Raw genomic sequence first — 14,770 nt, 5'->3', positions numbered from 1 at the left:
AAAACTGCATTTTGTGTTTACTTGTGTTATCTTTGTCTAATATTTAAATTTGTTTGTTGATCAGAAACATTTAAGTGTGACAAACATGCAAAAAAATAAGATATCAGGAAGGGGGCAAACACTTTCACACCACTGTGTGTATGTATATGTATGTATGTGTGTATGTATATATATATATATATATATATATATATATATATATATATATATATATATATATATATATATATAAAACATCCAGCCAATCACCAACCATATGCATGTTCATCATCACCGAACTTTAATATCACCTGCTATTCATCTGCACTACCTATTTTTACATGTTATTACCAGACACACTCTGTGAAGTATTGCTACTTGAACTGTCAGTGCATACCGAGCATTATTTCTGATTGTCTTATGGTATTCCTATTCTTTGTCTGATTACTCTTCTCTGTTTTTTCCTGCCCTGTTTGGATTTGTCTGCCTGATTAGATATCTGGATTTCAACCTTGGACTGTTTATACCCTGTTTGTGATGCAATCTGGTTCTGTTACCTCTATGATTCAAGTTCTGACCTTTGCCTGTATTTTGGTTACACCAAGATTGAAGGAACAAATCTGCCTGGAGGTTGAATGCGGAAATTTTATATGTATATGTAGCCGGGAGAAGAATACGAAGAGTACGTGAGCCAGAACATGAGTGTAGCAATAGGTTTCGAGGATGCAACTGCATGATGTCATCATTCCCCGTGATGTTGTAGGCCTGACAGAAGGTGGAAATGGGATTGATGGTTGTTTTATAAGTGTTATCAAATGTCATCCTGACTAGACGTGGCTAGAAGTAGGTAATAAAATTGGATGATGTGATACTGCTTGTTTTCTTTTCTTTTTATTGTTTTTTTCATTTCTATTCAAAATCAGTTAATGGGATCTGTTGGGATGAAGACCCAAAAGTGTTCATAAGCTGTTTGTGTGGGGGGGGTTTTTTGCCAGTGACTACAAAGTGGTACCAGGAATGGGGTAGTTGTTCTGACAGTTAGCTTAGCATGAGGTTGTGTGTGGGGAGGCACGGATCAATAGAGTGGTAGAACTAGTGGAGTGGAGATGGACCAGGAGCCAAGGTGAGTGGCAAAGGGTGCACAATGAACTAGCTATCGGAGTGCAGAGTAACAGACTGTGAGGCCAATGGGACCACAGAGGAGTTTGTCTTCTTCAGAGTCTAGAGGACAGCCATCAAACTTTATCCTTTGCAAAGTTTTCATGCACATAATTTTATAGAATGTCTGAACATCCACATGAGGGTGTGGAATTAATCCTGGCCATGGCTGAAGAAAGAGTAATAGACATTCAAGTCCAGACTGAGGAACTAAACAGGAAGCCTGATATGACCATAGAGACTACACACTCTATATAGGGCCCAGGATCTTTTGTATGTTTAGCACCTTTCTCTGGCAATTTAGCTAGAGACAGGAGATCTGTAGAGTTCTTCATTGAAGAAATTGAGCATGTGCTCTGTGCACGTAATTAATCTGAGTGATCAGTATGCTTTTTGTAGCAATATTGAGAAGTGCTGCATAAGAAAAATTTGGTTACAAAGTGACAGCAAAATGGATCGGGTTCATGATCTTTTCACTTACTTACAGGAAGCCTTTGGTGAGAGACGTAACGGTGCCCAGCTGTTATGCAAGTTCTATAGCCACAAGCAGCGAGAAGGGGAAGACTTGCTCAAGTTTTCTCATGCCTTGTCACAGTCTCTTAGTAAAGTGGTGAAAAGGGCACCTGATGTGGTATCACACATGAAACTGTTGTTGAGAGACCACTTTATGGAAGGGGTTCATGGAAGAGTGCTCCGTAGATATGTGAGGGCTGGGCCTTCTTCTTCACTGGTGGAAGCGCATGAAGAAGCTTATTTGGGGAGTGGCGAGGAACCCTCCATAAGCTCAAGGGTTTCCAAATCTAGAGGTAAGAGCACTGAGCAAGGAGAGATGACTCAGTGTGCCATAGGCAGTGCCCACAAAGACCAGCCATGCACCTTGGAAGACGTTGTGTTAGTGGTGTCAGAGTAAGGGAAGCAGCTCCACGAGCTGTTACGCTAGTGGTAAAAGAGTTGGTCTTTCAGCAATCAGCTGTGAGCAAGCCAACTAACAGTAAAGCACAAAGCCAACTCCGTTTCTCTGGTGATGGTAGGGCTATATGCTTGAACTCTCAGAAGGAGGGGCACATAGCGAAAAATTGTCCCCAGTATGTAATATAAAAGGACAGGATAGTTCTAGGGCTCAAGGAAGTGAGATGCTGCAGGTGGTTGTGAGCCGGGCGATTCGAAGGCAAAGCATAGATTCCTATGACACTAGACCATGTCTAGTGTCCAGCTCTGTGTAGGAGTAAGCAAACTAATGCAGGTCAGCATTCAGATCCTGAATCATGAACCAAGGTCAGTTGTAGGATCTTGTTCAATAGACCCAATGATGGTTTCACAGATGTTAGCTAATCTAGGTATGGTATTCTTCAGAGAAGCTGTGAACGAGGTTTGAAGGTCCCACGCAGGCTATGAGGATGCTGACTGATGGGCAGGGGAGAGTGTAACTGGGTAAAGAGCACGAAGTGTGCATGAACCAGAACTAAAGTGTAATGATAGGTTTTGAGGACACAATTGCATGTCGTCATTCCTTGTGACGCTGGAAGCCTGACAGAAGGTAGAAATAGAATTGATGGTAAAGGAAGGATGGTTGTGCTATAAGTGTTATCAAATGTCTTCCTGACTAGATGTAGATAGAAATAGGTAATAAAATTGGATTATGTGTGTGTAAAAGGGTAATGAACTTCAGTATCTGTGTATATTTGCATATAATGCTTATTGATGGGAATTATATGAGTGAAGGAAAAAATGATCAAGTACCTCAGGAGTGGTGCATATTCATTCATGTGGCTGACTATGTTGTATGTTTGTGGAGTACAGAGTGAGATTCTGCTGGAGCTGTGTGAACATTGTGTGTGCATGTAGGGATTGGGAGTGGTAGCTCACTGGTTAAGGTACTTGCTTTGTAATCAGAAAGTTGCTTGTTCAATCCCCACTGCTGCTAAGTTGCTAGTTTTGGGTACCTGAGCAAGGCCCTTAACCTTCAGTTATACTTGTAACTTACTTTGGGTAAATGTGTCCAGGAGAGTATAATTATTGTGTGTGTTTCAAACTCCCAGCAGGTTGGCACTACTGCCCTATTGTTCCATGCACATCTATGGAAGCGTGTGTGCATATTTCCCCATGTATGATGATTATTCCATGCTAGCATATGGTATCATGCAAAATTGTGTAATGGGAGGGTACCTAGCTAGGGGGATAGAGTTCCCTTGGGGAGGTTATTTTCTTTTCTGTGTTTTGGGTGGATTATACAATGTTGGACCATGTCTGATGGGGAAAGGGAGCTAATTTTGTTGGGTTTCACTGGTTGGAAGAGAATACCATGTGGAGTAGCACCATGCACAGGCAGCTGAGTAAGACCTACCTCAGAGGCAGGTGATACTGATATGGAGTGTTGGCAATAATAATATGGTATTAGGGTTGTTTTCCTTATTTTGATTAAGGGTTTTTGACTTAAACTCACTAGAGAAGTGAATGATTAATTTAGATTTTCCAGGTGTATGGATCCCCTGAAATAGACTGACACTACTTGTTTTATTTTTGTTCTGTTTTTTTTTTTTTTGGTTGTTGTTGTTGTTGTTTTTTTTCTTCTAGAATCTGATTCAAAATCCAAGTTAATGGGATCTGTTGGAATAAAGACCCAAAAGTGTTCATAAGATATTGGTGTGGTTTCTTCACATATCCCAGTTTCTTTGTGATTTTCTATTTATCTTTTAATTGTATGTCATCATGTAATGTAAAACGTCTCAATATATTTGTTAAAATGGGTAAATGAAACTGCTCACAGTACAATGAAACTGGCACTTTTGCCCACATTTACCAATGAAAATAATGAATCATGTTTGTTTTGCAGACATAAACAACATAATGAAGTTTCATCTGAATTCTTGTTTCTGTTTTCTTGTGTGTATGTGGAAAACATGATCAGAAATAACCAGTAAGACCTTGTACAGACAGACACCCAGATAAGGATGCAAATGTAAGGAGTTTAATAAAACCATGCTGGACTGTGAGAATGACCTCAGTTAAACTCGACCCAACACTGGGTTAGTTTTTCAACCTCATAAATGTGTACAGAAAAAATGGAGGATTATAGGGAACTGGCATTTGCACTTTTTTAAAACTTTAGCTATTGTATCAAGAAACCCTACCTTAATATCAATTTTGGATGTTATCAATTTTATTAATCAAATTAATTATAGATAAAGTCAAACAAACAGTAACATTACAAAGTGTCAAAACTAAATAGGCTAACAAAATTGAAAATGACATATACAAAAAATATAAGGCTTTGCAGAGCATTGCAGGATACAGAACCTCACTTGTCAAGCACTCTATGTGCAGCACGTATACTCCTAGTTCACAACATAATAACAACTGTCACAGAAGCACGCAAAGAATCACAAGTGGGGAACCACAAATTTGGGGATTAGGGCTGGCTCACCATTTTTTTTTGGGGGGGGGGGGGGGGCGGTTACACTACATATGGAATCAGACTCAAATATCACTTCTGTTCAATAACATGCATTTGATCGTTTTGTTTGGGTGGTGAGGGTGAACTGTAAGGGATAATGTATAAAATATACAGATTAAGATTAATTAATCTATTTGACTACAAGTCTATTGTTGTAAAGTTGCTCCTAAACCTTTGCCACATAGAATAATTCTTAGAGCTTTTCTAAACAAGGGGTAGAAGAATGTATACACAAGAGGATTACATGCTGAATTTGAATAAGCGATCCACCCAAGTACCTCAAACAACTGAGGTGGACCGATAACACCTAAATATGAAATGATGTTGATGTAAATACAAAATGGCGCCCAAGACACTAAAAAAGCTCCCATAATCATGGCCAGTGTTCTAGTGGCCTTTCTCTGTGCCTTAGTAATAGTGCCTTTACCTCTAGATGTGTGGATTGAATGTGACTGTCGCTTAGCAACAAGGAATATTTTTAGGTATAGGCTAAGCATGACAACGGTGGGGAAATATAAAGAGATCACTGATACGGTCAGAGTCACCGTGGGGCCTACAAACACTGGGCAGCTTCCTTCACAGTTGACGTCATCGTAGTGATCATAAACCTGAGTCTGGTAGTGCAGAAATATCAACAGAAACCCCAGAAGAAAAGAAATGCTCCAACAAGCAGTGATCATCAGTGAAATAGAAAAAGGAGTCATTTTCTTGTGGTACAAGAGAGGGTGACATACTGCATAATATCGATCAACAGAGATAAATGCAAGGTTTAAAAGAGAGGCGGTACACATTGTGGTGTCAAGACTGGTGTGTATTTTACAGAATAATGTCCCCAAATACCAGCAGGTTTCTACAGTGTATATCATCCTGGGAGGCATCACAACCCCTCCTACAAGCAGATCAGCTACAGCCAGAGAAAGAACGAGGTAGTTAGTTGGAGAGTGGAACTGCTTGTGATGAACTATGATTGTGATCACGAGAAGGTTTCCAAATAATGCAATAAATACAATAATGCTTATAACAAAATAAGTCACAATTCTCATAGGCAGGGGATAAATCAGCTTCTGACATGAGTTCAGATTATTTTGATAGCAGAAGGAAATGTTTCCTAACTCCCCATTTTGGCTTTGGTAGTCAACTGATCCCATTCCTTCATGGATGTTCTTCCACTGTGAACAGAAACTGTTCTATTAGAAGAGATTTTTTTTTTTTAAATAAAATAAAAATACATTTTATGGCATATCCAGCACAGCCCTGTTGAAGTTTATATCATAGAATATTTGTCAAAACATTACATTTTTATTCAGTGTTGTACATACAGATATTTTTAATTATTAGTTATAAATGTCCCTGAAGGTTAAATGAGTTTTATTATAGTCTTGATACTAAAGGGCTGAAGGATCTCTGTCAGGCCTTACCTGTGTCTGTATGAGAGGCCAAAAACCACACAGAAGAGAGCGCAGCTGTCATTTATAGATGTGCACTGCTCTCTACTCAAACACTCCTCCCTGCTCCCTGATCAACTAATCCCCATATGATTTTACAACCCCATGGAATGAAGTTTATGGTTTAAACATCTACTTTTTCTAACACAAACCAGTTTCACCTGCTACAATTTTAGATTGTTTGCACAGCTGTCCAACATGTTCTGTTTCTCTGGAAACCTTGTGTACTTAACTGCAGTATATATATTTTTGTTTTTCAGGGGTTGGAATAGGCCCTTTATTACCAGTGAAAGGAAATCTTAATGCTTCAGCATACCAAGACATTCTGGACAATTGACTGTTCCCCTGGTGCAAGGTCCATAAAGGCATTTTAGGTGAGTTTGATGAGGGAAAACTTGGCCTGCACAGAGCCCTGACCTCAACCCCATCGAACACCTTTGGGTTGAACCAGAACAGAGATTACGAGCCAGGCGCTCTCATCCAGCACCAGTGTCTGACTTCACAAGTGGAAGAGTAGAAGCTGTTATAGCTGCAAATGGGGGACCAACTCTATAATGAATATGGATATAGAATGGGATGACAGGTGTAACGGGATGACAGCTCCTGTAGGTGTAATGTGTAGATGTCCCAATTCTTTTGCCCATATGCAGTGTAGTATGAATAGGTAAACAGTATTTTAATGTATTTGTTCTATGTTCAACTACTCTTTTTTAGATCTGAATCAAGAGTTGAAGTTCACACACTTGAAGTTCTTCAACACAGACTTGTCACTGAATTTATTTTAGTTGTTAAAAGCGTCTTTGTTCTGTGACCAACGTTAGAACAAGCCAGAAACTGGGCACCATTTTATTTTCTTTGTTATTCATAGGAGAACCAAGATATCACCTCCCCTTTTTCACACACACACACACACACACACACACACACAATGTTGTAACACTGCTGTTTATGTCTTAAAGTACTTGTATAATTTATTCTCACCAAGTTGTTGCTATCATACTGGATTCTGGTTGTTACCAGTATCTTCAAAGAAATCAGTTATTTAAATCCTTCAGAGATCAAATCATTAATGTTACTTTCTTTCAGTTAGGAATTGTGATGATTCTGACTTCATTACCGTGATGTGACGGATGAACTGAGACTTATTAATCAATGGGATTGATTATAAGCCATAATAACTATAAGACATAATAATTATGTGATTTAGTAGGTAAAAACTACTAAAACTTTTGGACATAAATAATAAATTCTATTTTTGGACATAAATAAGAAATTCTATTTCTTTTATCTCATGTCAGTGTTACCATTTGACATTTATTATTTTTTCCAACATAAAATATTGCTATTATGTGAATTATATTTTATACGTGATTATTAATAAGAACAAACAGAGTTCAAATCATGGAACAAAGATAAAAGATTTTACAGATACTCAAAACAATTTTATTCTGGATGAATCAGACTGAAATATTTGACCCATGAGAATAATTCGAAATGACTTTCTAAACCAGCTATAAAAGAATGCATACACAACAGGATTACATGTGGAATTGACATAGCCAACCCAAGTAAAGAAGTCAAACAAAATGGGTGGTATTACATGCCCAATAAAAGGATCAATCAAAGCACAAATAAAAAATGGGGTCCAAACTACAAGAAAAACCCCGATGACAATTGCTAATGTTTTAGTAGCCTTCATCTCAGTCTTTCTCACTGTGTGTTGTTGAGTCTTGATTTGGCTGCACTGAATCACCCGTGCTTGTCTTTGAGCAATGTGGAATATTTTCAGGTATATGCTGACCATCACAACAGCAGGGATGTAGAAACAAAGCACTGTGAACACAGCACCTGCTGTTTTACTGAGAAACAGGACACAGCCCCCCTCACAGGCAATATTATTGTAGTAAAAATCTTCAACTCCCAGAATACCGAGCTCCAGAAATATCATGCCAAAACCCACAAATACAGAGAGGGTCCAACTAACAATAATCATAAATAGAGTCATATTTGTAGTCATTTTACTGTGGTACAGAAGAGGGTGACACACTGCATAATATCGATCTACAGAAATTATGCACAGATTTAAAATAGAAGCAGTAGACATTGTGACATCAAGACTGGTGTGTATTTTACAGAATAATGTCCCCAAATACCAGCAGGTCTCCACAGAGCGTATCATACTAGGAGGCATCACAAGTCCTCCAATAAACAAGTCAGCTACAGCCAGAGAGAGAACGAGGTAGTTAGTTGGTGTGTGGAGCTGCTTGAAATGAATGATGGTTATGATCACCAACAAGTTTCCCAAAAATGTGAGAAGTGATACAAAGCCAAATAAAACATAGAGCACTGACTGCACCTCCTTCGGGTAAACAGTCTTTAGGCACGATCCAGTGACAGATGCATAGCAGAGGGTGGGAGTTTCCAGGATTACGCTGTGGTTAAGAGTCGACTTGTGGCCCATGGCGTTTTCCTAATTATGAAAAAAAGCTGAATTCATGTAATTAATTCAAATTCATACGTTCACATCCACTACATTAAAAAAAACTGCTTATCAGCCCATCGAGCATAACTATAATCTGAACTGGCTGGTAGTAATAAAAGTTACTTAAGAACACATTGCAAACTAAATGCATTCATGTTACTTTAAAAAAGACAGAAGTTATGCTGCATATTGTCCTATAATTGTAAACAGGACATGTGTATGGAACACGAGCTGAGTCAGACCTTACCTCTGCTTTCCGAGGGCAAAGCTAAAGAGAGGACAGGAGACCACCGATTTATAGGCTGACACGACTACATCTCCTGTGCCCATTCAATCACGTGCTTTGAATTGTCTCTTGATACTCCCTTTGGTTCGTAAACATTAAAGTGTACTTCTGTGAAACAGAAATTCTAAGTTAATAATCACCTATGTTAATTTATTTTCAATCAATAGTCTTCATAAACATGCAGAATTTTGTAACAGCACATCATGAATTTACGTTTGTTATGCATTCTGCTTAGGTTAGGAACCACTTTGTAGTATAACGTTTAGGGCATTGAGGCAGGGGACAAGTGCAGAGCTGAGCAACGTTTTTTAACGGTAATCTCAAAACTGTCGACTTTGTCACAGTTAATGGTCAGTGAGTGGGACAGTTATTATGCTGTCACTTCACCTCTCTTTTGTCATTCAAGTTTGCTGACTGAGAGCGGTGGAGTGCTGATGCTCCAGGGTGTCTGCAAGTAGATCATAAAACGCCTGACTCTACAGCTAGATTTCATCCTACCCTTAAATATTGAGACTGTGTCTGAGTCTCAAACATTTACAGGAAGGTTATTCCATAGTGTGGGAGCTTTATAGGAAAAGGCTCTGTCCCCTGCGGTAGATTTTCTTATTATAGTGAAGAGCTGCACCTTTTGATCTAAGCAGACATGGTGGGTCGTAATGCACTAGGAGTTCTCTAAGGTACCGTGGAGTAAGACCGTTCAGTGTTTTGTAGGTTATTAGAAGTATTTTATAATCAGTACGAGATTTTACTGGGAGCCAATGTAAATTAGCTAAAATAGGAGTGATGTGATCAGATTTTTTAGTTTTAGTAAGAACTCCTGGCTGCTGCATTTTGAACTAGCTGAAGCTTGTTTAGGCACTTGTACAACCTGATAGTAAGGCAGTACAGTAGTCCAATCTTGAAGTAATGAATGCATGGACTAGCTTTTCTGCATTATGTGAGGAGAGCATGTTCCTAATCTTTGAAATGTTCCTAAGGTGAAGAAAGGCAGTCCTAAAATATAATTTACACAAGCTTCAAACAAGAGACTCTAAGATCTTTAACTATTATAGAAGATGTGATTGGGAGACCATTGAGGTTCACTGAGTAATTGAAGAGTGAGAACTTAGCTGTCTCTGGGCCTAATAGAAGCACCTCTGTTTTGTCAGGATTAAGTGAAAGAAAGTTCCTCAACATCCAGTGTCTGACATCCTTTTTGCATTCCTCAATAATACTAAGTTGATATAGGTCCTCTGGTTTGGCTGAGACATATAGCTGAGTATCATCAGCATAGCAGTGGAAACTAGCACAGTGTTTACGTATAATGTCACCTAGAGGTAGCGTATATAAAGAAAAAAGCAAAGGTCCTAGAACAGATCCTTGTGGGACACCATAGCTAACCTTGCTGTACGCTGAAAAGTCTCCATTTATATTAAAAGAAATTGGTAGTGGGCAGCTCAATAAGATTTACACCAGGAAAGGGCTATTCCCCTAATGCCAACAACATTCTTGAGTAAAATGTACTCAGATCAAGCAATATAAGCAAAGAGACATAACCCTGATCAGAAGCCAACAACAGGTCATTAACTACTTTGATCAGTGCTGTCTCTGTACTATGATGAGGCCTAAACCCTGAATGAAAGACTTCATGTATCTGGTTTTGATTCAGGTATGAGCTTAGCTGCTGAGCTACAGCTTTTTGTAGGATCTTGCAAATAAATGGAAGGTTTGAGATTGGCCTGTAGTTTGACAGCTGATATGGGTCGAGGTTAGATTTTTTGATAAGTGGTGATTTGAGTGATTTTGTAACGTAGCCAATGTATAAGGAGAAGTTTAAATTTTTAATTTAGTATTAAATATTGCATTTAATATTAAATATTATGTTTAGTAAAGGCTAAATTACTTCAGGTAGGATTTCCTTAAGAAGGTGTGTGGGTGAGATCAGAGAAATAAGCTCTGATTCTTGGAGAGGTGTGAAGGATTCTGGAGTTGTTTTTGGCTTGGTTGTTTTGATCTCTAAGTAGCTGCCCGATGTCACGTTAATACTCTTAACGTTATCTCTAATGTGCTTAATTTTCTCATTACAGAAATTCCTGAACTCATTAGTACTGTGTGATGTTGTAATCTGAGCAATGGTGTCAGTTTTATTCCTAAATAGATGTGCAATTGTACTAAAAAGAAATCTAGGATTTTTTGTTGTTGTTGTTATTTTCTATTAGTTTCGAAAGATAAGCTGTTCGAGCAGTAATAAGTGCTTTTCTATACTTGAGAAGGCTCTCCTTCCATGCAAGCTGGAAGACTACAAGCTTAGTGTGGCGCCATTTACATTTATTTTGTTTTAAATTGCAAATGTGATCATTATACCAAGGTACTAATTTTTTGTCCCTAATTTTTTAATCTTAAGTGGAGCAACATCATTGAGTGTGCAGCAGAATACTGATTCTAAGCGTTCAGCTATTTGATCAAGTTCCGTGTGGTTTGATGGTATTATAGTCGCAAAGGATAAGTCTGGGAGATTCGCAATAAATCATGATTGTGTGTCTGGTATGATAGCGAGGTGATAGCGAGATGGCATATGACTCTATATCTACACCATATGTCAGTACTAAGTCAAGCGTATGTCCACTAGAGTGTGTGGGTTCTCTTATACATTGGGGGAAACCAACTGATTCTAACATAGAATTAAAGGCAGATCTCAGAGGGTCTTGGGCACTATCAAAGTGAATATTGAAATCATCAACAATAATGGCGCTTTCTACTAGTGTGAGGATAATAGTTCCTCTATTAGAGAGGAAATCTGCAAATTCCTTAATAAATTCTGAGTAGAGTCCTGGTGGCTTGTAGATGCCAATTATTGGAAGAGGCTGGGTGAGCTTCTTATCGCTGGATACATAATTTATGCTAGTAAAAAATCATTTTTCAAAAGGATTTGAAATCATGTTAATAAACCTCAAACCAGAATAGTTAAGAAAGTGAAAATGAGGTTTTGGCTTTCTTAGGAGAATATCCATGTGTGCATGATTACTGGGCAACTATTAGTGTGCAGAATTATTATGTAACTAAATGAAAAAATGAAAGTTTTCCAATCTCACTGGTTTATTTTCATCTGTTAAAGTGAGAATAATAAACAACTCAAAATGTACAAATAAGCATTTCTGACATAAACATTTCTCAAATTAAAAAATCTGACCAATATAGCCACCCAAATAACAATCATAAGCCTTCCATTCATGGAATCTGTCAGTTTCTTAATCTGTTGACGATCAACTTTTTGTGCAGCAGCGACCACAGACTCCCAGACACTGTTCAGAGAGCTGTGCTGTTTTCCTTCACTGTAAATCTCCCACTTAAAAAGGGCCCACAAGTTCTCAATAGGGTTTAGGTCAAGTGAGGAAGGAGGCCATGTCATTATTCTTTCATCTTTAAGGCCTTTACTGGCTATACATGCATTGGAGTACTTCAACGCATGCGATAGAGCTTTGTCCTATATAAAAATTAGGATCTTCTTGAAAGACTTTTTCTTGTACCAGAAAGTGTTTTCTAAAAACTGGCAGTAGGTTTGGAAGTTGATTTTGAGTCCATCTTCAACCTGAAAAGGTCCAACTAGCTCATCTTTAATAATACTAGCCCATAGCAGCACCCCACCTCCACCTTGCTGGCATCTGAGTCAAAGTGGGGCTCTGTGCCCGGTACTGATCCAGCCACGGGCCCATCCATCTGCCCTGTCAAGAGTCACTCTTGTCTCATCAGTCTATAAAACCTTTGAAAAATCTGTCTTCTGATATTTCTTGATCCAGTCTTTAAGTTTCACCTTATATGTCTTATTCAGTGGTGGTCAGGTTTCAGCCTTCCTTACCTTGGTCATGTCTCTGAATACTGAACACCTCGTAGTTCTGGGCACTCCAGGTAGGTTGCAGTTCTGGAATATGACAGTATAACAGGTTCCTGGTTGCTTCACATTTGATTCTTCTCAAATCTTTGGCAGTTAATCTGTGTCTTTTTTTCTCAACACGTTTCTTGCGAACCTCTTGACTATTTGCAACAAAGATTTTGATGGCTCTGTGATCATGCCCAAATATATTAAAAATTTTAAGAGTGCTGCATCCCTCTGAAAGATGTTTTACAATTTTTGACTTTTCAGAGTCAGTTAAATCTCATTTTTTGCCTGAAGAAAAGAAGCAGCCTAATAATTATTCACACATGGATATAGGGTGTTGATTTACTTAGGCCACACCCTCCCTCACTACACAAATACACATCACCTGATATGCTTAAATCCAATAAGCATTCAAGTTTATATAGCTTGGAGTTGGAAAATATGCATAAAAATGATTTAGTCAAAATACTCTCTTGCCTAATAATTATGCACACAGTGTAAATACCTGACACCAGACATACACACCTGACCATGTGCTAAAATGTGCCATGTCACATTGAAAAGACAGGTGTACCCATGATAATTAGGAATACCTACATTATAGGTGCCTCTAATTGGCCACAATACTATGCATAACAAATAGTGTGTTGTAATACATGAATAAAGCTTAAAGCATGCAATGTGTTGTGTCACTATCTCACCACTAGGTGGCATGAGAGTTTTTATATTTGCAAGTAGAAGTAAGCTGCTGTTGTAAAAGTGCACATAGTTTTTAGTAAAATAAGGGTCCATCATCTGTTGTTTCTGTTCTCCATGTTATTCATAACACACTGGTAATGAGGTAAACAGCAATCATCTGAGCCAATATGGCGACAAAAAATAACATGGATAAAATTGTTACGTGAGTCCTCCATGCTCATACTTTCCAAAGGAGCCCAAGCTGTTGGACTGTCTCCCTACCAGAGATGGGCAGAACGTTGGAGACTGGCCTTGTTGCCATGAGTAATCACATTGCACCTGCTGTAAAGCCAACTGTGGCATGTTATACTTTACATCTGCTGTAAAGGCAGATGTGAAATGTCATTGTAACAAAGGCTAAAGGCCCCCACTTGAACCCAGGGCCAACAGGAGGTAAGCATGAGACCAGCTCTCTAGCAAAACAGCTAGATTACCCATGTAACTTTAAGTGATAATCTCGGTCACAGTCCTACTTTCTAAGATGTTGATTCAGTCTACTCTGGTGGCTGGAGAAAAGAGAAGTTGAATGCATCTTTCAGTGCTCAGACAAACACACTGGGCCATTTTGTGTACAAAGCTATTAATAGTCAGCTTCCTTCATATTTATGTGTATTTTCATTAACAAATAAGACTTCTTATAATTTTATCAATTTGCTCCATCAATTTGGATGCACTGAAGCAAGTAATTAAAAAATTAATTAATGTCTTTTACTGATTTGCTGATTGCATTTGTTATTAACTGATAGGTGGCCTCCCTACACCTCTTTATTATATTGTTTTCTTAATTGCAATATTTGGTTCATGGTGTGCATCCAGGGCTGATTGGTCAAAGATTTTAATCTCAGTATGACTACCCTGGCTAAAATATTTACATACAACTAAAAAATAACTTATTATTCATGTTGTTGTTGATGATGTTGCTGTTGTTCCTGTTCTTGTCAGACACATTTGTGAATGGTCACTGATTAACAAAAAAATTATTCCAACATACTAAAACTCATATGTCTAGTAATATATACATGCAAGTAAAGGTACAGAGGTTATTATGAATATCATCTTACAACAACACATTTCCTCGCTTATGGAAATTGCCTGAATATATAATTTTGACTTCAGTGTCTGAATATCTGTGGGGAGCACTGTGATGTGTGGGTTAAGTGTACAGAGAAGAATTTGCCAGGCCATTGCATAGGGACAATGTAGTCTTCTTACAATTAAATCCAGTCAGCAAGGATTTGTCATGGTAACTATCTGTGTGCATGAAGTGCAAAAGTGCTGAGCTTGACACCTGTGTTATACTGTGCATTCATAGGGATGTCAAAGAAATAAACACAGGCATAGATGTGTAAAATAATTACATATTTTAACATCA

At 38.3% G+C, this 14,770-nt stretch overlaps 1 protein-coding gene across 1 annotated transcript; it reads right to left on the bottom strand.

Moving 5' to 3' along the window:
• Window positions 1-7,456: 7,456 nt before the first annotated feature.
• On the bottom strand, window positions 7,457-8,501 carry LOC113587396 (trace amine-associated receptor 1-like). Its single transcript, XM_027026034.3, has one exon. The coding sequence runs from the start codon at window positions 8,495-8,497 to the stop codon at window positions 7,469-7,471; it is 1,029 nt and encodes a 342-aa protein (XP_026881835.1). The 5' UTR covers window positions 8,498-8,501; the 3' UTR covers window positions 7,457-7,468.
• Between the last annotated feature and the right edge of the window lie 6,269 nt (window positions 8,502-14,770).

Source organism: Electrophorus electricus, chromosome 2 (assembly GCF_041902795.1).
Source record: "Electrophorus electricus isolate QZ-2024a chromosome 2, ASM4190279v1, whole genome shotgun sequence".
Classification (NCBI taxonomy): Eukaryota; Metazoa; Chordata; class Actinopteri; order Gymnotiformes; family Gymnotidae; genus Electrophorus; species Electrophorus electricus.
Note: the sequence above shows the minus strand (reverse complement) of the source record. Positions and strands in the feature narration are given on the sequence as shown.

Excerpts from the sequence above, each read along its gene's own strand:
- LOC113587396 (XM_027026034.3), bottom strand. The coding sequence starts at position 8,497 with ATGGGCCACAAGTCGACTCTTAACCACAGCGTAATCCTGGAAACTCCC.